Consider the following 21845-nt stretch of genomic DNA (forward strand, 5'->3'; position numbering starts at 1 on the left):
CACCAGTGAGCCATTCTAGAAGATCATCCCTTCCTCCATATGAAAAGCTAATCTAATTGACCAAAAAAATCTACTACAAAATTTGTTTTTTACTTAGAAATTTTGGTGGGCTTAATCACTCTTCAAGAGATCTTGTAATTCATGGATAACTTGGTACCAAGAATTTTCATTCACTCAATGAATGAGATGAGTTTTTCAGTTATTATTGCAGAAGCCGTTGCACTAATGTTAATCAGAGTTTGCATCACAAGTTTAACTTGATATTGAGTGTGTCTGTCAGCATAGTAGTAAAACAATAAAATATGTTGAAGTATATGGAAACAAAGTGTGTAGGGCTATAGAGTTTGATGTTGAGTAAGACACCGGAATGAAGAAAATATGTACTACTCCACTTTGAATTGTTTGAACGATCTGCTGTCATTGAAACTAATGGTGTTAAACAAAATATAATGGAATGTATAAACTTGAAACTCTAATAAAACATTTTGTATGATTTATGTTAACCTAAAATATTTTGTACTAAATTGAAACATTGGTAAAACATTTTGTATGTATGGTGCAATTTCCCCCCACATCATCATTCCCTTAAATTTCAGGCTCAGATCACAACTTCTATAACTCTGTCCTCACTTTGGTCCGACTATTAAATTGCACTAATAACAACTCAACCTATTTTATTTTATTATTACTATAATATGAAAACTTAAATCATATTCTATTATTTATTTACATTTCTTATTATTTTAATGAAATGAAAAACTTAAATCATACGGAGTACTACTAGTATTTTATTATTTATTTACATTCCTTATTATTTTTATAGTATTTTAAAATTCATGCTAAATAATGTGATATATATTCATAGACAAATGAAATAGTATAATATTAATGTTGTAGCCCCTCTCCCTCTTCCCCCTCTTCTCCCTCTCCCTCTTCTTCCTCTTCCAAATACAAAAAAAACATAAATTGGGGTCCGGGTTTGGCCCGAACGCCCTCCAACGCCGGACCGAGACGCACCGGGGCACGGCCCCGCATCCTCCAACCCGAGCCGGGCCGCAACGGGGCGCGGCCCCAGGACTCAACTGCGGCACCAGGCGCGACCTGGGCCTCTCCTCCTCCCCTCCATCGCGCCAGGCCGCGGGCCGGGACCCAGGTGCGGTCTGGCCCTCGGCGTTAAGGATGCTCTAATACACCTTTTTTGGTCAGTGTATATTCTGTTCCATAGTAAATGTCAAAATTAGTTCTAAACATATGGTCAAAATATGAATGTGATCCAAAATATTCATTTTTTGAAAATCGGGTCCATAACAAATAAAATTATTGTCATTTTGGTCCATTTTTTACGGTCAACTGTGGATTAGCGAATTTTTGACCCGATTAGCCGATTTTGATTACAAATAATAAATGTCAAACTAGTCCATCATATTCATAAATAAGATCAAATAGGTCCTAAACATTTTACAATTGAAAGTCGTGCCTATTTTGGTTTTTTTAGGAAAGAAAAAATAATTAGAAAATAATTATAAAAAATTTCATTAGCAAAATAATTAGGTGACTAATAATAATTTCAAATTAAGCCTAATCGGTCAAATATTTGCTAATTCACGTTTGACCGTCAGAAATTGACGAAACCGTAATAAAAACGACCGGATCGACAAAAATTTTATTTGTTGTGGACATGATTTTCAAAAAAGTGAATGTTTTAAAACAATTTCGTATTTTGGCCATAGGACCAAGACATTTACTCTATTATTAAAAGTAGATTACATACTATAATTAGAAATGATATTTGTATCTTGCATTGTTAAGAGCATTCGTAATAGGGGCGCCGATCGACCGCCTTTCAATCGTCGCCCCGATCGGCTCCTACTGCAGACAGAGAGCCGATCATCAGCGGTCGGCGGACATCGGAGGAGCGGGCATAGCCGGAGCTTGATCGGTTATTGTGTGCGCTAATCTCATTTTCAGTTTTTTTTACTATCATTTTGTAATGTTTTTCTATGTTTTCTTCTCAAATTTATTTCATTTTTGTTATTCTATATTTGATGAACAATTAAAATAAATTATAGATATATTGAAGATGAGCTGAAATGAGCTGTGAAATAGACTAATGATGTGGCAGGAGAAAATTGGAAATGGTTATTCCTACTTTGAATGCTCTCATGAGTCAGTAAAACACAAGAAAATATCAGTATGATTAAAATGTGTTGTTGGTTTCTGGGATTACAAAGATAACTACCGGGCGTAATACAACCCAAAAGAAAGAAAAGGAAGAACTGAACTTAAAATTACAACGTATAATCGAAACTACTAAACCAGTGTGATTAGCCGAGTCGAGGAGGCCTCTTCCCGCAAGACGAGATACGCCCCGGTAGTGCTCTTCGGTTTGGCGTGTCGTCCCCAAAGGTAAAACGGCTACGTCTCTATTGATGCAGCACCGCAATCAGCAGAGCTCCGGCGAACTGGATGGAGGAGAGGGCAGAGCTTCGACAGAAAAACTATGCAGGGAGAGGGAGAGAGCTTATGATGCAGAATGCTTTTTGAATTGTGTGTGATGCATGGAATGGCTGGCCTATTTATAGGCTCAGTCCACTGCAGGGGGTCAACAGCCATGATGGCTGTCATCATGGCAATTCGTAACCGACGTCGGTTACAGGCGTGTGGCAGGAGTGTGCCATCCGTGTGTGGAGCGTGTGGATTTCTCACGTGGCACCCGTGACTGTGCCTCGCTTGACGACGTGTCAAGCCACTTGGATTGCTGACTCGGCGGTGGTCCAAAAAGAATAGTTTGGGCCAAGCACCAAGCCCAAAGACCACCCAAAGACCAATTGCCAAGATCCAAGTCCAAGATCGAGATCGAGATCGAGATCGGGCTCGGGCCCGAGGCCCGCGGCCCGCGACCGCGACCGCGAGCACGAGCACGAGCACGTGCACGGGCACGGGCTCGGGCTCGGGCGGGCGGGCGGCGGCGGCGGCGCGCGCGTGTGCGCGCGTGTGGGCTCTTTCACCCATCTTGGTCCACTATAATTATTAAGTAACATAAAGTCACTTAATTTATACACATTAAAGATGTGTTAATCCTCCAATGTGGGATAATTAACACTAGTTAATTATTCCCTAAGCTCCATCTCCAAGCTTTAATTAAAAGCTAATTATGCCCAACTTTAATCCACTATTTCTCACTCACCGGAAATCGGATTTGAGAAAGTGAATATACTACATTTACCTACGTAAAATGTAGATCGACGCTATGTCATTTAATTTCACAAAATTAAATGTCTCGTCACATTTATTATTTGGTCAAAATCCATTGACCGGACATATTTAATCCATGATTTTTACAATCCCCCACATGAGTGGAAATAGCCGAATGCATATGCATGCAGACACAAGCTCAACCCTCGCGAGGTATATAAGCATAAGGATAGGTAGTTGTTGACTTTGAACCCTCCATAGTCGACACCATCGGATACACAGGCGGCTTAGTAGCGCGATGCTTTGAACTAATCCCCCACGGCGTGCACCGAGACAATGGTGTTAACACTTAAACACCTCAACCTCATCCGTTCTCACGTTTTGTGTCCATTGCGGTCTTGGACACCACTTTGGATTCATAAGTACGTTTTATGAAGCGACCACACTTCGCACTTACATAGGTGATTCTTAGTCAAGTACCTTGCCATACTTGGTCTCTTTGAGAACTCCATCTCTTTGAGATCCTTAAGAATCATTAAAAGTCATAGACTTAGCCTTTACCACAAGGCAAGTTCTCCAACACTCTATTGCTCTTAGGGAATAGATATAGTTGAGTGTTTCTCTTGAACTCTCATAGCTTAGTTGTCCCTTTGAACCAAGTTCTTGGGATCTCCAGTCATCATGGTTGGGTTACCACTATGATAATTCTTTAGTTTGTGGATTTCAAACCCATTCCCTCTAGCAACTTATTCATTTGATCACGGTTTAACCCTTTGGTTAGCGGATCCGCTAGATTATCTATTGACTTCACATAGTCAATTGTAATCACCCCTGTTGTGATCAAATGTCTCACGGTGTTATGTCGTCGACGTATATGTCGAGACTTACCGTTATAGAAGCCATTGTTTGCCCTTCCAATAGCTGCTTGGCTATCGCAGTGGATCAGCACTGGTGGCACTGGCTTAGACCAACATGGAATGTCTTCAAGGAAGTTCTTAAGCCACTCGGCTTCCTCACCAGCCTTATCCAAGGCAATGAACTCCGATTCCATTGTTGATCGGGCTATACAGGTCTGTTTTGTGGATTTCCACGATACAGCACCACCCCCAATAGTAAAGACGTATCCACTTGTCGAAAGTGAGTCTCTATTATCAGATATCCAATTGGCATCACAGTACCCTTCAAGTACCGGGGGGTATCTCGAGAAGTGTAGCCCAAGATTTTGAGTGTGTTTTAAATATCTCAAAACCCTCACAAGAGCTCTCCAATGCTCTTTGCTTGGATTGCTCGTGTAACGACTTAACTTGTTCACGGCACAAGCAATGTCAGGTCGAGTGCAATTAGTCAAGTACATAATGCACCCGATGACCCGTGCATACTCTTCTTGTGCAATGGGCTCGCCTTTGTTTTTGCTCAAGTGAACGTCGAGTTCAATTGGAGTCTTAACCGGCGCGCCATCATAGGCTTTGAATTTATTCAATATCTTCTCAACATAATGTGATTGTGTTAAGATGATTCCATCATTCGTTCTTAGAATCTTCATTCCAAGAATTACATCGGCTAGACCCATGTCTTTCATGTCAAAGTTTCTCTTTAACATGGCCTTTGTATCGTTAATTACTTGAGTGTTGCTACCCAAGATTAACATATCATCAACGTAGAGACACACTATAACATGACCGTTATTAGTGCTCTTGATGTAGACACATTTGTCGCACTCGTTGATTTTAAACCCATTTGATAACATCACATTATCAAACTTCAAGTGCCATTGCAATGGCGCTTGTTTCAATCCATATAGGGATTTCACGAGCTTGCATACCTTTTTCTCTTGTCCAGGTACTACAAACCCTTCGGGTTGTTCCATGTAGATTTCGTCTTCTAGTTCACCATTCAGAAACGCGGTCTTTACATCCATTTGATGAATCTCGAGATTGTGCAATGCAGCAATAGCGAGAAGCACCCGGATAGATGTAATCCTTGTTACAGGTGAATAGGTATCGAAGAAGTCATGTCCTTCTTTTTGTTTAAAACCCTTTACTACTAATCGGGCTTTATACTTATCAACTGTTCCATCGGCCTTAAACTTTCTTTTAAGAACCCATTTGCATCCTAAAGGTTTAGCACCTTCGGGCAAATCAACCAACACCCATGTGTGGTTTAGCAAAATTGAATCAATTTCGCTTTGAACAGCTTCTCTCCAATGCAGCCCGTCTGGGCCAGCAAAGGCTACTTTTATCGATGTTGGTTCTTCATCCAACATGAAAGCAATGTAGTCAGGACCAAAAGTTTTTGGTGTTCTGACTCTATTACCACGTCTTAGTACTGTATCTTTTGGATCGGGCCTTGCACGCTTGCGCGATTTAGGTTCCGCATCTGTTGATTTAGAACTAGTGGCTTCTTCTTCCACTTGTTTAGAACTAGTGGCTTCTTCAATTCTTGTCTCAGAATTGGTTGATACCTTTTCCTTATCTTTGCAAGGAAAGGTATTTTCGAGAAATACAGCATTCCTCGACTCAATTGTTGTTCCTACTGTGATAGTCGATATTTCAGACTTGTGAACAACAAATCGATATGCACTACTGTTAAGTGCATATCCAATGAAGATGCAATCAACCGTCTTAGGTCCGATTGTAACTTCTTTGGGCGGAGGAACCATCACCTTTGCCAAACACCCCCACACTTTGAGGTATTTGTAGGATGGCTTCCTTCCCTTCCACAACTCATAAGGAGTAACATCTTTTCCTTTGAGAGGGATTTTATTCAAGATATAGTTTGCTGTCAAAACAGCTTCCCCCCACATGTTATGTGGTAATCCTGAACTGAGTAGCAGTGCATTCATCATCTCTTTTAGAGTTCGATTCTTGCGTTCTGCAACACCATTAGATTGTGGTGAATATGGAGCAGTTGTTTGATGAATTATACCACTTGCGTTGCATAACTCCTCAAACGGGGCTACATATTCGCCTCCTCTATCGCTTCGAATCATTTTGATTTTACAACCAAGTTGATTCTCAACTTCGTTCTTATAATTTTTGAACGCCTCTATTGCTTCATCTTTGCTTCTTAAAAGATAAATGTAGCAATATCTTGTGCAATCATCTATGAAAGTGATAAAGTACTTTTTACCACCTCTAGTTTGCAACATCTTTAAATCACATACATCCGTGTGAATTAATTCAAGGGGTTTTGTGCTTCGTTCAACCGAGTGAAACGGCAACTTAGTCATTTTTGCTTCAAGACAAATTTCACATTTATCTTGGATATCCAATTCATTAGCCTTTAGTAAATCTAAATTTACTAATCTTTTAATGGCTTTTGAATTTACATGTCCCAATCTACAATGCCACAAATTTGAAGACTCAATCAAATAAGAGGAAGTAGATGCTTTATTCTTATTGGCCAATGGCTTCGCAACACTTCGAGTTGCTACACTAAGCTTGAAAAGCCCATCGGTTACATAACCTTTTCCGATGGATTTTCCAAACTTATACAAGACAAACCTATCGGACTCAAATACAAGTTTAAACCCTTTATTAACTAGTATTGATCCTGACACTAGGTTCTTGCGGATGTCCGGGACATGCAGCACATCCTTCAAAGTGATAGTTAGGCCAGACGTCATCATGAGAATCACGTTGCCAACGCCGAGGACTTCGGACGATGCTTGATTCCCCATGTTGATCTTCCTCCCTTCAACAGCAGTGTAGGAGGCAAACTTGCTCCTGTCGGAGCAAACATGAGCAGTAGCGCCGGTGTCGATGTACCAGCCTCCCTTGTTATCAACAAGGTTAACCTCTTCAGTGACCACTGCAATGAGGTCGTTCTCATCCCAGTCCTTGAACTCCTTCTCAACGACGTGGGCTGCCGGCTTCTTCTTCTTGCTGCGGCAGTCTTTGGCAAAGTGGCCCGGTTTGCCACATTTGTAGCAGTCGCCTTCAAACTTCCTTGAAGGCTGCTTTCCCTTCCCTTTGTCATTTGGACGGTTTGGGCGAGGGCGTTTGTTAGAGGGACCGCCCCGCTCCAACAGGTTGGCTTTGGCTTCATTTGGGGTGAAGCCCTTAGCCTTTTGATCACTTTTGCGCACGTCGGCCTCAATGCGCAACTTCACGATCAAGTCTTCAAGGGTCATCTGCTTTCGCTTGTGCTTGAGATAACTCTTGAAGTCCTTCCAACTTGGAGGGAGCTTGTCAATGATCGTGCACCTTAGGAACTTATCGGGCAAGGTCATCCCTTCAGCCACTAATGAGTGGATGATCATTTGGAGCTCTTGGACTTGCTCCATGACGGGTCGAGAGTCGACCATTTTGTAGTCCATAAACTTGGATGCTACAACTTGTTCCGTCCCTGCAGCATTATCTATGCTATACTTCTTTTCTAGGTTTTCCCACATTTGTTTAGATGTGGTTACATTGGAGTATACATTGTACAAACTATCATCTAAAGCACTTAGAATGAAATTTTTACAAAGGTAATCTCCTTTCCTCCAAGCTTCATAATCTGCCATGACTTCGAGCCTAGTCTCTTGGTCGCTTGGTGCGGGCGGCTCGTTCTCCGTGAGGAAGTTGGCGACGCCCAATGTTGTCAAATAGAACAACATCTTTTGATACCACCTCTTGAAGTCTGATCCTCCAAACTTTGGTGGTTTCTCGGCAGGTGGCATCATTCTTGGTGCCAAAGGTGCCGCAGTTGGTCCTTGGAAGGAACCAATTCCGTTGCCCCCGAAGGAGCCAACAACTTGGTTGGGCATAGAGCCCCCACCATTCATGTTGGGCATAGAGCCCGCCATGGTCGTACCAGCCCCGAAGGGACTAGCACCCGCATGAGACCCGAAGGCCCCAGCATTCGTGTTGATCCCGAAAGATCCAACACTAGTATTGAGCCCGAAGGCACCAACACTCGATCCATTAAAGGATCCGAAGGAACCACTAAAAGTGGAACCAACCGAACCACCAAAGGTGGAACCAGTGGACGCCCCGAAGGGGTTGTCCCAAACCCAAGGGACGGTGGATGAAGCGGCTGGGAAGCCGGGGGTTGGCATCATCGAGGGAATCGATGAAGTGTTGACCGGTCCAGTGGTCGCCATGGTGGAGGGAATTGCGGCGGTGGCGTTGGCAGCAGCGGTGTTGGATTCCGTCGACATCTCCAGCAAAAGGTGTTAATGTTTCGGAAGTTTTAGTTCAGTTTAGAAGTCCAAATTCCTTCAAAGGCAAGTTATCTCGTCTTGCGATTGTTGGTTTCTGGGATTACAAAGATAACTACCGGGCGTAATACAACCCAAAAGAAAGAAAAGGAAGAACTGAACTTAAAATTACAACGTATAATCGAAACTACTAAACCAGTGTGATTAGCCGAGTCGAGGAGGCCTCTTCCCGCAAGACGAGATACGCCCCGGTAGTGCTCTTCGGTTTGGCGTGTCGTCCCCAAAGGTAAAACGGCTACGTCTCTATTGATGCAGCACCGCAATCAGCAGAGCTCCGGCGAACTGGATGGAGGAGAGGGCAGAGCTTCGACAGAAAAACTATGCAGGGAGAGGGAGAGAGCTTATGATGCAGAATGCTTTTTGAATTGTGTGTGATGGCTGTCATCATGGCAATTCGTAACCGACGTCGGTTACAGGCGTGTGGCAGGAGTGTGCCATCCGTGTGTGGAGCGTGTGGATTTCTCACGTGGCACCCGTGACTGTGCCTCGCTTGACGACGTGTCAAGCCACTTGGATTGCTGACTCGGCGGTGGTCCAAAAAGAATAGTTTGGGCCAAGCACCAAGCCCAAAGACCACCCAAAGACCAATTGCCAAGTCCAAGTCCAAGATCGAGATCGAGATCGAGATCGAGATCGGGATCGGGCTCGGGCGGGCGGCGGCAGCGGCGCGCGCGTGTGCGCGCGTGTGGGCTCTTTCACCCATCTTGGTCCACTATAATTATTAAGTAACATAAAGTCACTTAATTTATACACATTAAAGATGTGTTAATCCTCCAATGTGGGATAATTAACACTAGTTAATTATTCCCTAAGCTCCATCTCCAAGCTTTAATTAAAAGCTAATTATGCCCAACTTTAATCCACTATTTCTCACTCACCGGAAATCGGATTTGAGAAAGTGAATATACTACATTTACCTACGTAAAATGTAGATCGACGCTATGTCATTTAATTTCACAAAATTAAATGTCTCGTCACATTTATTATTTGGTCAAAATCCATTGACCGGACATATTTAATCCATGATTTTTACATGTGTAAAACTAAAGTAACACATAATATTTCGATAGAATATAAAGCATGTTTTAGAAATCAAAACATCTCTTATTTATTCTGAATTTGTTCATTTATCTATCTATATTTTATTATTTTTATGTGTAGGTCAGCTCTCACGCTACACTACAATCCGTAAGTGTAACATACTACCAATTGCGCATATTCCATTTTTTATTTAATTAATTGTAATTATGTACTTTACTTTAGTTACGAGTAGATCGTGATGAGGTTTTCTATATATGGTCGGGCATAACTTCATTTTGTAATTTATTTATAGTTTAGTTTTTAGTTGCCATGTTAATATTCAAACCGAATATTGTTACCTTGTGTATGCTAATTCAATCACCTCTTAATCAAATTATTAACATAAGAATTTTCCAACACATTAAGAAACACCTAAGAAGCACTATTACAGTAGTACTATAATAAACACTCTTAACATGTCCAATCATCATTTTAATCAAATTATATAAACAACAATCAATATGCAATTGCATAATTTAATATACTAGTTAATTGGATTAAAAGCTTTAAGTCCAATTTCACGTGGGAACTTTTTCCAGTAGGACTTATGAAGTTAATTATATTTTCGTTTTCATTTATTAACTTTTAGTTAAAAGTCACCGGTAACTACTTTTCTGGTTCATATTTTGTCAATTTTAATATTATATATAATAATTTGTATCATCCATTAATAACTATTTATAAAAACAGACAATATTTATTCTTTATATAACTTGTTTAAATTTAGGAATAAAGAAATATATGTATCATATGGCTTTGTTATATGAATTTAATCAATATTACTCTGATCAAAATAAAGACGAGTTTATTTATAGTTAGAGAGTATGTGTCAAATGAACAAACGAGATATAAACAATGCATTTACTTAATAACCGTTCATTAGTAGCTACATGAAATTTCTACCAATATATCTCTAAAATTTCTTTTTTATACTAGTAAGTAGTATTTACTGATCTAGAAGGATATTATAGTAACAACATTATTTGTAACTGTATATAATAACATAGGAACTCGAATTCACCAATATTCCTAGTTGTGAGTTACTACCCCGTCTCACCATAAGTGTCACATTTTTCTATTTCGGTCTGTCCCACAATAAGAGTCACATTTAATTTTTACCATAAAAGATAAGTAGACCACTCATTCAACCAACCAATTCTACTCACATTTTACTATAAAACTAATATGTAAGTGAAATTCATAATCGACTAACTTATTTAACCCATTTTTCTTTACATTTTTTAAAACTTGTGCTCACAATAAATGTGACACTTAATGTGTGACGGAGGTAGTAAAACATAAAAAGTTGAAATTAAAATTGTAATTATAACTATTTGCTAATCATACGATACACCAAATTTACAATATGGATTAAACTTTTTTGAGATAAAAATGTGACTTTTCAAAATCATGAGGTATTTTTTTTTGTTTTTTATAATTATACATAAATACATGTTTGTTATGCATTTGTTTGGACAAGTATTGTTGAATTTTGTAAGTTAACATGTCATACTTAGAAAATCTCACATGCCAAAAGAAAATTATTATTAATAAAATAAAAGAAAAATAAATAAGTAAAATGTGATGATATTGATGAAAAAATAGTAAAAATAAACTAAACATAAAAAAGAGAGGCATCTAATACTGGATGTATAACATATTCTTTGTCATTATTAAATTTTAAATAATACTGTAATTACTAAATTTAATTGTTTTTTTATATTTTGTTGAAAATATAGTGGTGTCTCCTTGCCTCCCAATCCAAATTCTCTTTCAGAAACACAGATCACAAATCAACAACAACAATGTCTCTCCACCTAGCCCTCCACCCCCCTTCCTCTCCCACTCTCCTCAATCCATCTCACAAATTCCGCCCCTTCTCTCCAAAACCCCACTCTCTCTCCTTCTCTTCAAACCCCAGGCGCCCCGCCTTCTCCATTCGCTCCTCATCCGATAACCCTGCCTACGTGGACGAATGGGGAGACAAATCGGAGCCCGAGCCCGAACCCGTCTCCAGATTCTCGGCCTCCGATCCGCCCAAGGACGACGACGAGTGGGGAGGAGCTGAATTGGGGAATGGAACCCCGGTTGCTGCCGACGGTGACGGGAGGCTCTGGGAGCTTAAACGGGCTCTGGTGGATACTGTTTACGGCTCGGATTCTGGGTTCCGGGCTTCGGCGGAAGTTCGGGCTGAGGCGCTTGAGCTTGTTACTCAGTTAGAGGCTGCTAATCCCACTCCCGCGCCTACTGAAAGCCCTGATTTGCTCGATGGGGACTGGATATTAGTGTGAGTTCGTCGTTTTATTCTTACTTTTGCTACTATGTGCATTTTCTGTGGTTAATTGATTTCATTTTCGAATTGAAAAAGTTGTTAGAGAAGAAGGGCGTTTCTGTTTCATGAGAATCGAGTAAATTAGATTGAATGTATACTTTTATTTTATCTATTTAGGCTAATCGTAAAGAGTAAATGATCACTGAATGAATTTGTACTTGTATAGCTTTGTGCTAATATGAACATGTGGTGTGGGGGTCCAACCATCAATAAGACTACTTGCTTTTTTACTGAAAATTTTGGAATTTGGTGATTCCCTAAAGACTTAAGCTTCCTTTTTCTCATCCACCAGCTAATTATTTTGGTGCTTATCGCAAATCATCTACAAATTTTTTCCTTCGAATTTGCCTTTCCGAGTAATTGCTCTTATTTACCAATAAGAAGAGGGCACTGATCTTATTTGTAAAAGTGAGTTTTTATCTTGGAACGTAAACATAGAGGAAGCATTTATTTTGAGGATAAGCATAGATAGATAAAAAGTAGTGTATTAATGCCTTCACTAGTTAGATGAATTAAAATTTGGGGATATGTTGAGGTCCTTGATTACTCCTATCATATGAGCTAATTTTGTTTGATTCATATCTCATTGAAAGGGTGAGATTGGAAAAATCTTGGTACCGAGGATAAAAATACTCAATAAATTACTGAAGCCTGCTTTTAGGTCGTCGTGCCTGGTTGAGGCTCAGGTCAAGGCTCACTCTTTTTAGACTTTTGGCTGTTTAAATGACGAGAGTTGATCTGTCATACTAGCATAGTTTATGGGGCTCATAAAACCATAAAGAAGACTTTTTAAATCAGTGCAGATGATTTTTGCAGTAACTGGGGCTAGCAAGATTGTTGGTGGGATCTTATTTGCCAGATTTTTCCTGGTATTTGGTGATGACGTGATGTTGAAAATATGTTGGTAGAAGGCGATAAACTTTTATCGCTGACTTAAAATATTGTTAAAATAAGTCTGAAAACATGTAAAACGAATGGAGTATATAGATTTTGAGTACCTCCATATACCACTGCTGATCAATTTGGCTCTCTAGTCTGAGATTATGGAAGACAGAAATTAAATATACCATTAGAAAGTATGGTCTGAAATTATGAAAAATGGATGGATTTGTTGGCTCTTTTTTCTGGGATCATTATAGCCAGAAATTAAATAGGTGAGATATGAAGCTCTGTCTGTATATATGCTGCAATTTTTCCTCAGATTTTCATTTATCATGCCTCAGGTACACAGCCTATTCTGAATTATTGCCTCTGCTAGCAGCAGGCAGTATTCCACTTTTGAAAGTTGAAGAGATCAGCCAATCTATTGACTCAAGCAGCCTTACCATTGAAAATTCAACCATATTATCGAGTCCTGTTTCCACCATATCTTTTAGTGCTATAGCATCCTTTGAAGTTCGGAGCCCATCAAGAATACAAGTAATTTTCTTACACCACTTGTATATAGATGAAGTGAGCTCCATGGTTGGAGATACGTGTTATCTAACTACTCATCATTCACAACTTGTGCAGGTTGAATTTAAAGAAGGGAAATTCAAGCCTCCAGAGATCAAGTCAAGTATAGATCTTCCCGAAAGTGTCAATATTTTTGGGCAGAACATAAATTTATCGCCAGTACAACAGTCTCTGAACCCACTTCAAAATGCTATCGGGGGAATTGCACGCACCATCTCTGGCCAGCCTCCCCTTAACGTACGCATTCCCGGTGAACGGACAAAATCATGGCTTATGATTACATACCTTGACGAAGATTTCCGCATATCAAGAGGAGATGGCGGCCTTTTTGTGCTTGTGAAGAAAGGAAGCTCACTCTTGGATTAGCACCTAGCATATGGGAGGCAGATTTGTTGTGTGTAGATATCTTTATACATAAATCAACATTTCCGTTACTACTGATGATGTGAATTTTTGCAAATACACATCGCATTACGATCTTTGCAGCTATCTTAGACTTGAGGCATATGTTGATTCAACTGAAAAATTGTCTGCTGCCCTAAACTGTGCACATTGAAATTCTAGTAACATTATTATCATACTATGTCTATTCTGTGTTTCTGTAGTTCAATATATATTCCTGTTCGTTTCTTTTTGCTTATCTCAATCCATTAGAGTCAAAGTCCCTGCAATAAGAAGAGTTTTATAAGAACCATGAAGACAGTAAAGGAGTAGCAATGCAATATAAATGGCACATCAAAAGAGGTTAATTTTTTATTCATGTAGTTGTCTTAAGATGGCCAGTGTTTACAAAAAAAAGAATGAGGTGACAGTGAATCAGTGATCAATCCTTGCTATCAACGAGAAGAAGCAGACTTAGATCAGGCATTAGTGAGTCCATTGGCAGGAGCTTTACCCGTCGCAACGTCCTCACAAAAATAATCAACTGTTAATGCCAATTACAAGGGATCTAATCTAATATCTACTCACCGTGTGTGCTATTCTCCAGCCAAAGACTGGAAAAAACACCCCGGCTTCAGAACCCCCCATGAATTGTTTACACTGCAAATCGCCCCAATTTGAGGCCTGCACAAAAAATTTGATGATCATTTACTCTAAACTTGGTTAATTTTGGTCGCTGTTCCCCACCATGGAAACTTGTAAATTTCCCCCAGATGTTAGACTCCAATCGAGGCAAATGTCGTTAGCAAAGTCAGCTTGGTGAAGATGATCCCAGTGGCAGATCAGAAGCACTCTAATAAATAATTTAGTCCAGCCGCTCCGTGTGCCCTAACACTGATGGTCCTCTGATTTTAAGGCGCTTGGGCCCTATCTCAGTTTGCCTAGGTTCCCTCATGGTTTTCCCTAGTTCATTCACATGTATTCGATCTCTGTCAATTTCTCCATGGTTAGTCACAACTACGCTTTCTTTTCTCTTAAACTTGATTGAGATTGGAATTCTTCTTGCCGTTGGTGGTTTGTCACCACCAAACGAGGCTTCTTTTGAATCTGCAGAATTAGAATTGCCATGACGGATTTGATCATGGTCAGCAGTAGGACAGCACTCATATGATGTTAATTGCTTGCAATGTACTTCTGGTTGGAGCTTCTTGAGACGCTTGAATCCCTGAATAGAGAAGTCGTATACTGTCAAAATCAAATATAATAAGACATGCAACGGGGATGCTCCCACTAAATCGCAACCGTTATAGTTAGTGTGAGGTGAAACATGGATTGCATTTAAGCACATTTTCTAGACAAAATTTGATCAGTTGGGACAACAGGGTGACTACCATTCTAGTTTCGTGATGTCACTACATTTAACTAATAACTAGTATGAAACAACACCATTTTTGTTTTGCAAAATAACAGTTTTACACCAAAATAGTAACATTCTCAAGGAACAACAGATGCACAATAATCAGCAATAATTTAAATCAAGAAAAACAAACAGAGCCATCAGTAAATATATTTATATAAATAGTTGCTGCTGAAAGCCAGAATGCACTTCTTTAGTTCTTTTTATTTCTCTTTTTTTAGCTGATCATTTCTCCAAATTTCATTCACGCCGTCCCTTTGTTATAATAAACTTATAAGCAAATTTAGAGATATTATAACAAACAACAATTTATTTATTTCCGTATTCAAGTAACAGTGCAGAATTGTAAATGCTCCAAAATAACAAAAACGGCTGAATTCTTTACCTGTTGTTCAGTATTAGCAGACTGAGAGAGACATTCAATCTTCTGGTCCACTTTAGAAGACCTTCGTTTGACACGGAAAATTTCAGAATCGGAATCATCACTTTCTTCAATGGTGGTATCTCTGGTAGCCAGATAGTGACCAATTTTGCTTTGGGAACTAACATATTCTCTGCTTGAGGATTTTGAGACTTCAGAGCTATTTCCAACAATATGTCTGGACAACAGCTGAGACATTTGATTCTTCAAGTTGGGGACTGCGTGTTCCTATAGTGGCAACAAAAACTCACAACCATGTAAGTCTATACTTGGATGCATGTGTGTGTGTGGGAATAAACAACTCAAACGAGAATGAATCTTACATTAGTGTTATAGTCAGGATTTTCAGTTGACATTAGTGAAGATGAACCAAAACCAGAATCGTAATAACAATACGAAGTTTGAGTCCCAGCAGATCCATTGCCATCACAAAAGGGATGATTTGGAACTTGGGAAGTTTTACGAGAAATTTCGCAGTAAGGAATATAGCTATCACTTTCAACTCCTGAGTATATGCTAGATAGCAAAAGAAAGTCCTCACTCGTTCTACAACATTTTTCAACCTTTTGTGACATACTCTCCTCCTGTTCAAACTGCCTTGCTGCAGCTTCCATTTCCAAGATATCTTCCCTTACAGACAGTGCTAGAATGCCTCCGCAATCCAAATGAAGCGATTTTATATCTGATTTAAACCAAAGAACTATCATAATTAAAACTGATTGCATAACAATCTTGGTGATAAAAGTTGACATTAATATGAAGTTTGTTATACCATGGCGAAGGCACAGAGGATGCGAGTAGCACCGGCAATTGAGATATGCTACATAACAATCGCGTTTGCATAGACTGCAAAGAATTGTTCCATGGGAAAAAGAAGAAATAGCAATCCATTCCTTCAACTGCATCACACACCAGCGAGCACGATGCTGAAATCGGATCAAATTTACAAATGAAACCTTAATGTTTTCATGACATATCAAGTCTTGATATGAATAGTCTCGGTCTTCGAGTTCTGCACTAGCATAAAGCAGCATTGCTTCTTTGCATAGGAGCTCCTCTTGAGGAAGGAGAGGTGTCCTGTTAAGCAAAGCATAGCGGCAGCTCGCTATTGACCCCAAAGGAAACCAATCACCAACAGCAAAGTTGACAGCTTCACCACAATTGAAACCTGAAAGTCCCAAGATCAAATGTATTTCACTGATTAGAAAGATCAGGAGACATCATTATTAAAGGTGCACCAAGTTACAGAGAAAAAGTGCAAACCAGATATCTTAGAAGAAACAAAACATACCATGGCTGAATCCAGCATGATAAGCCCTGGGAAAAGTTATTACATATTCACCAGGCTTCTGCACAGCTTTATAAACAGGAACACCATGTTCTAGCAAAACTTTGGGTGGAAACAACGTCGTCTTGCCTAAAAGGACATCAAAAGCTCCATCCTCACCCTCAGCTGACAAAATTTCTTGAGTATAAACATGCTCCCTGACAACCTTTTCAAAATCCTGAGCTGTGGGTCCAGGAATGCCATACCAAGTTTTTGCTGCCCCACAGTGATGATAATTGATGCTGCATATGCAAAGAATCTATCAGCTTAGAACTATAGGAACCAAAATGGTAGTAGTATTTCAAGTAGGAGGGCACCTACCTGTACAAATAATGATCTTCCACATGCCATGCAAACATGCTAAAAAGCATTCCAATGTAAAGCATTGGTTCAGTGACTCCCTGGAATAGACCAAATATATTAAGTTAGAACATTCCTAAACTCAGACTGCATAAAGTTCTAACAAAAGGATTCCATTTACCGGAATTGATGTTTCTAGAAGACGCAGTATGGATTTTGGCAGCCGTGAGAGTTTCTGAAATCAAATTATACAAGAATTACTTAAATATCCGTATAAATGTCCTGAAGAAACTTCAGAAAAGCAAAATATAATAGAAGGGAGGAAGTGGTTAGTAGAGTATAGTTATGAAGTTGGAAGTTCTGTAAGCATATGAAGAATGGTAATTGATGGAGAAAATTTGTCGAAACTAGAAAGAGCTTTGAAGGGAACGATTGTGGAAGGCACTCAAGCTCTCTAATATTATGATCTATACAAGGGTAACTAGTAGTAAAAAAGTAGGCATACAATTGCCTTAAATATGAAGAGCTTTCAATAAGGAAAAGAGGCAAGGTATTAGAATAAATTCATAAAGATCGTAAATATGGGTTTCATAGAATACAAATTTATGCGACCCAGGATATGTAACCTCGGAAGTACTTATATCTTGTCCTATTTTCATAGTAGAACTGGGATTTCAAGATCAAGGGTAATAAGAGTATGACATGATAAATAAATAAGTATTTTTTTTTGGTGGAGTCAAGACCTTCAAGTTCCATCTGCTTTTTCCAAGCGGGTCACTGGGAGAAGATGAAAATGCACTACCATCAACATCACATGCATATTCAACACTTTCGGTCTTTCCACAAGCTATTTCATGCCAAAATTCTTTTTCCATGAATGAGGGAGGAAGGCATCCAGCACTATAATATCTACGAGTGAAAATCTTGTTCGCCATTTTCTCGAAATCACGAAATGTATAGTTTCTGAAAAAGCACACTCGTGTTGGAAGCCTTAAAATAACTAAATAAGATTATCATATTTAAAAAAAACAAGTATTCACCTTCCACTCATGAAAAAGGTGACCTTGTCAACACTGTCCCATTCAGCCAAACGAAGAGGCTGCACACTAGTTGTAAATTTGAAACCAGCTTTCTCTTTCATAAGAACTACACCAGCAGGCACAGAAGCGCTCACAGGAGATACAATCTTGCAGATACCTGAAGATGAAGCAAATTTTCAGCAGTAGGTTTTCGATCCAAGGGCCTAGAACACCAAATTATCAAATAATGAAGTACAGTGTGAATGAAGGAAGAAATGGACCACTGATACACTAGAGCAGGACAAAACATATTATCATTCAACAGGCCAAACAATATAAACCTCCACTCAGTTATGTAATAAAAAACCTAGGAAACTTGAGTAGAACCTGAGCAGTGTGAAAAGATATAGATTTTTTACTTATCAAAGAGAATATATATAGTAATTGAAAGAGAAAACATTTGCATGAACCAAGAACCTAAAATTAGCCCTACCATATTTTGAGGCTTCTGGAGCTATCTTTTGCAAATAGACTAAAGGATCCTGGAATTCCTCCATACTTGGAGTGTACAACGGACATTCTGGAATTTTCTCAGTCCATTCAAAGTCAGGTGTATCAAACTTTTCAGCTTTGCGCTTAGAAATTTCAGCTCTTTCATTTAAATTGCTGCCAATAATTGAGGACATAAAGGAGTTTCTGTGCATCCTCACACCACATGATGCAGGTCTTAAAGCTTCCCCACCACTCCTATGCATCATGTTAGTCAAAAAGGGGGAATCATCTTCCCTTTCTATTTTCATCCGATCAAGCCTTTTACGCTTCAAAAAATCCAGTTTAGATTCTCTTGGCATACATGCCCTTCCTTCCACCTGCCAAGTAAAGCAATAAAAATAAGATATATGCATGTGTATACCTTAGACTAGATTGAGACAAAACCATCTTTTCAACTACAATGTAACAGGCAGAAACATTATCGAAAAACCCATTTCCATGAATTTGGTAAGCAAAGCCATGAGAGGATAACCAATTCTCATCATTCACTTTCGTTTGTTTCCTTGGTTGGCAAAACTCAAATATAATTTTCGGCCATCATATCATGGGTCTATCCTTCTAACAATCAGCATAACTCAAGTAGTGTATGAGTGCATTAATCCTTCAGTAGAATTCACTGAAAAACAGCAAGTCTTCTCAAGTTCTCAAGCTATCTCATCAGGCGAAGCTATATAGTACTTCACTACCTTATGAAACACATTATAAGCAGAGAGATATATGATATAAACAACTTCAAAAAAACACAAACTATGAAATTGGTCAAACAATGGTCACAAAACTTGCGCGATACAGTCTCACCTAATTTTTTTTTTAAAAACACCTGCATGAACACATCCCTAAAGATCTGTTCATTAACAAAAAACTAAATTTGCAAGATCTGAAGTTTCATGGAAAAAGCAAGATACATTACAAAGTGTGGCACTTTGCCGCTGAATATATGTAGAAAAAATAATTTGGATGGAGTATGACTACCAATTTAGTTATCCAGTTATCAATCAGGGGACGAAGATAACACTTAAACAAAAAAATCATAACAACAACAAAAAAATTTAAATGAAGAAAAATAATCATTGAAAGCTACAATATAAAAAATCCCAAAGTTTTAGTACTAATTGAAAACAGAATACACTACATTTGTATATACACATATACATAGAGAGAGGGAGAGGAAGAGAGAGCTGCGCGAAGAGAACCAGTTGAGCATATATTACTAAAAAACAATAAATAGAAAGACTGGAGACACTTGTGAATATCATAAGAATGCTTAAGATCCAAACGATCAAAAAGTCAGCCATATGAGCTACCAGAACCTACATTGAGCACAGAAATTGAAAACGGAAAACAAGAGAAATTAAAACAGAAGAGGCACGATTACTACATCTACTAACAAACTATTAGTCATACTTACCATCTCATTCCCGAAAACTTCACAATTAGACTCCGTCTTGTCCAATTTTTCGCCGGAAGTAGAATATACGCTTGAAAAACCGACTAAAACTGCCCTATACGACACTCCAGGGCAAACCGAACCATAAAAAATCGATTAGGCATCCCACATTCTCCCTCAACCTCCCTGGACCGAGTCAAACTCAGATCCGAACGATTCCACCCACCTGGTCACCCAGCCAGCGAAACAGACGTCGGCGTCTTACGAAACAGAGTCCGAGTCAAATCATTCGGCGCCACTGTTTCGCCGGCGAAAGAGTAATTTTCCGGCGGGTGTAGAGACAACACAGAAGCGCGTTTTGTAAGTATAGAGAGAGAAAGAGAGAGGAACAGTAGATGGAATCTTTCCAAAAAGTGGGGTTTGGAAACCGTAAAAGAGAACTGGAAATGATAATTTTATTAATTTCAATATATAATTTCTGTAATTAGTCTTAAATTAATCACAGCGGATAACATAAATTAGATAATTAATTTTGTAATCCTATTTTTCTTAAACAAAAGGGCTATATAAATTAGTGGTGGTTGTTAAGTTGGTTCAACCAAATGCCTGCAGATCGAAACGACGACGTGGGCTTCATATTCTGCATCACGATTTTGCCCCTCAAGGGGGTCAATATTTACGGGGAGTGACGGAGGTGGTTGGGGGAGGATAGAGCTTTCTCTCAGGGGCTGAAATGGAATGACGGCGTTACCGAAGAGTTGGTCAGAAGGTAGTAGTCACGTGGGGTGAGGAGCAGGTAATGAGTATAGGGATGCGGTTTTGTTAGCCGTTGGATGTCAATCTGTTATTCCGTATTAACGGCGCAGAAACGGAAATGTGGACAAAAGTTTAAGCATTTGCCACGTATGGCTTCTTTATCGACAACTTTACGTTGGTTTCAGCATCCACTAATTAAGTTTTAAAAGCTGTTGATAATAAATTAACAATAATGATACAATGGTAGACCTCTATCTTCCTTTTCTATGGGACCCAATATTTAAATAACTACGTATAACATGTACAATTAATTGCTAAGGCCATCCACAACGTTGTTCCTATACCGTTCCTAAACCGTTCCTTAAACTACTATTTGCGGGCCCCACTGTACTTTTTTACTCCATTCCTTAACTAAGGAACGGAACCTGCAACCCTCCGTTCCTTAACCGTTCCTTAACCGTTCCTTAAATTACTATTCATTCAATTTCATTTTTTATTTTTATTTCCAACTCAATTCAATCAAAACAAACACACTTTAATAAAATTAAAATAACATTACAACTTAAAATTCAAAAAAATAGAAAAAGACATAATTAAAATCCTAAAAAAATAAAAATTGACATAATTTAAAATACAATTTTATAGAGACAACCAAGAATAAGTTTGTCCCACATCGAAAGTGGAACATAAAACATTCAAGGATGTCTCTATAAAATAGAGACAACCAAGATGAGTTTGTCCCACATCGAAAGTGAAACAAAAAACATTCAAGGATGTCTCTATAAAATAGAGATAACCAAGAATGAGTTTGTCCCACATCGAAAGTGGAACATGAAACATTCAAGGATCTCTCTATAAAAGAGAGACAACCAAGAATGAGTTTTTCCCACATCGAAAGTGGAACATAAAACATTCATGGATGTCTCTATAAAATAGAGATAATCAAGAATGAGTTTGTCCCACATCGAAAGTGGAACATAAAATATTCAAGGATGTCTCTATAAAATAGAGACAACCAAG

General features: G+C 39.0%; 2 protein-coding genes across 3 annotated transcripts; one reads left to right on the top strand and one right to left on the bottom strand.

The window, feature by feature from the left end:
- Window positions 1-11231: 11231 nt before the first annotated feature.
- Window positions 11232-13854, top strand: LOC121796139 (plastid lipid-associated protein 3, chloroplastic-like). Its single transcript, XM_042194889.1, has 3 exons — window positions 11232-11765; window positions 13034-13229; window positions 13323-13854. Exons 1-3 carry the CDS (start codon window positions 11284-11286, stop codon window positions 13629-13631), a joined length of 987 nt encoding a protein of 328 aa, XP_042050823.1. The 5' UTR covers window positions 11232-11283; the 3' UTR covers window positions 13632-13854.
- On the bottom strand, window positions 13796-20482 carry LOC121796138 (lysine-specific demethylase JMJ706-like). Of its 2 annotated transcripts, XR_006049704.1 has the most exons (12): window positions 20091-20482; window positions 18624-18999; window positions 18152-18308; window positions 17855-18074; window positions 17293-17346; window positions 17133-17212; window positions 16776-17053; window positions 16257-16652; window positions 15808-16166; window positions 15449-15712; window positions 14235-14871; window positions 13796-13930 (listed from the first exon to the last, which is right to left on the bottom strand). XR_006049704.1 is itself a non-coding variant. In XM_042194888.1 (11 exons), the coding sequence occupies exons 1-11, from the start codon at window positions 20091-20093 to the stop codon at window positions 14512-14514; spliced, it is 2547 nt and encodes an 848-aa protein (XP_042050822.1). In that variant the 5' UTR covers window positions 20094-20482; the 3' UTR covers window positions 13994-14511. The 2 variants fall into 2 exon arrangements, 1 of the variants encoding a protein (XP_042050822.1); XM_042194888.1 differs by lacking the exon at window positions 13796-13930 and having other exon boundaries at window positions 13994-14871.
- Between the last annotated feature and the right edge of the window lie 1363 nt (window positions 20483-21845).

This window comes from Salvia splendens, chromosome 3 (genome assembly GCF_004379255.2).
Source record: "Salvia splendens isolate huo1 chromosome 3, SspV2, whole genome shotgun sequence".
NCBI classification, from domain to species: domain Eukaryota; kingdom Viridiplantae; phylum Streptophyta; class Magnoliopsida; order Lamiales; family Lamiaceae; genus Salvia; species Salvia splendens.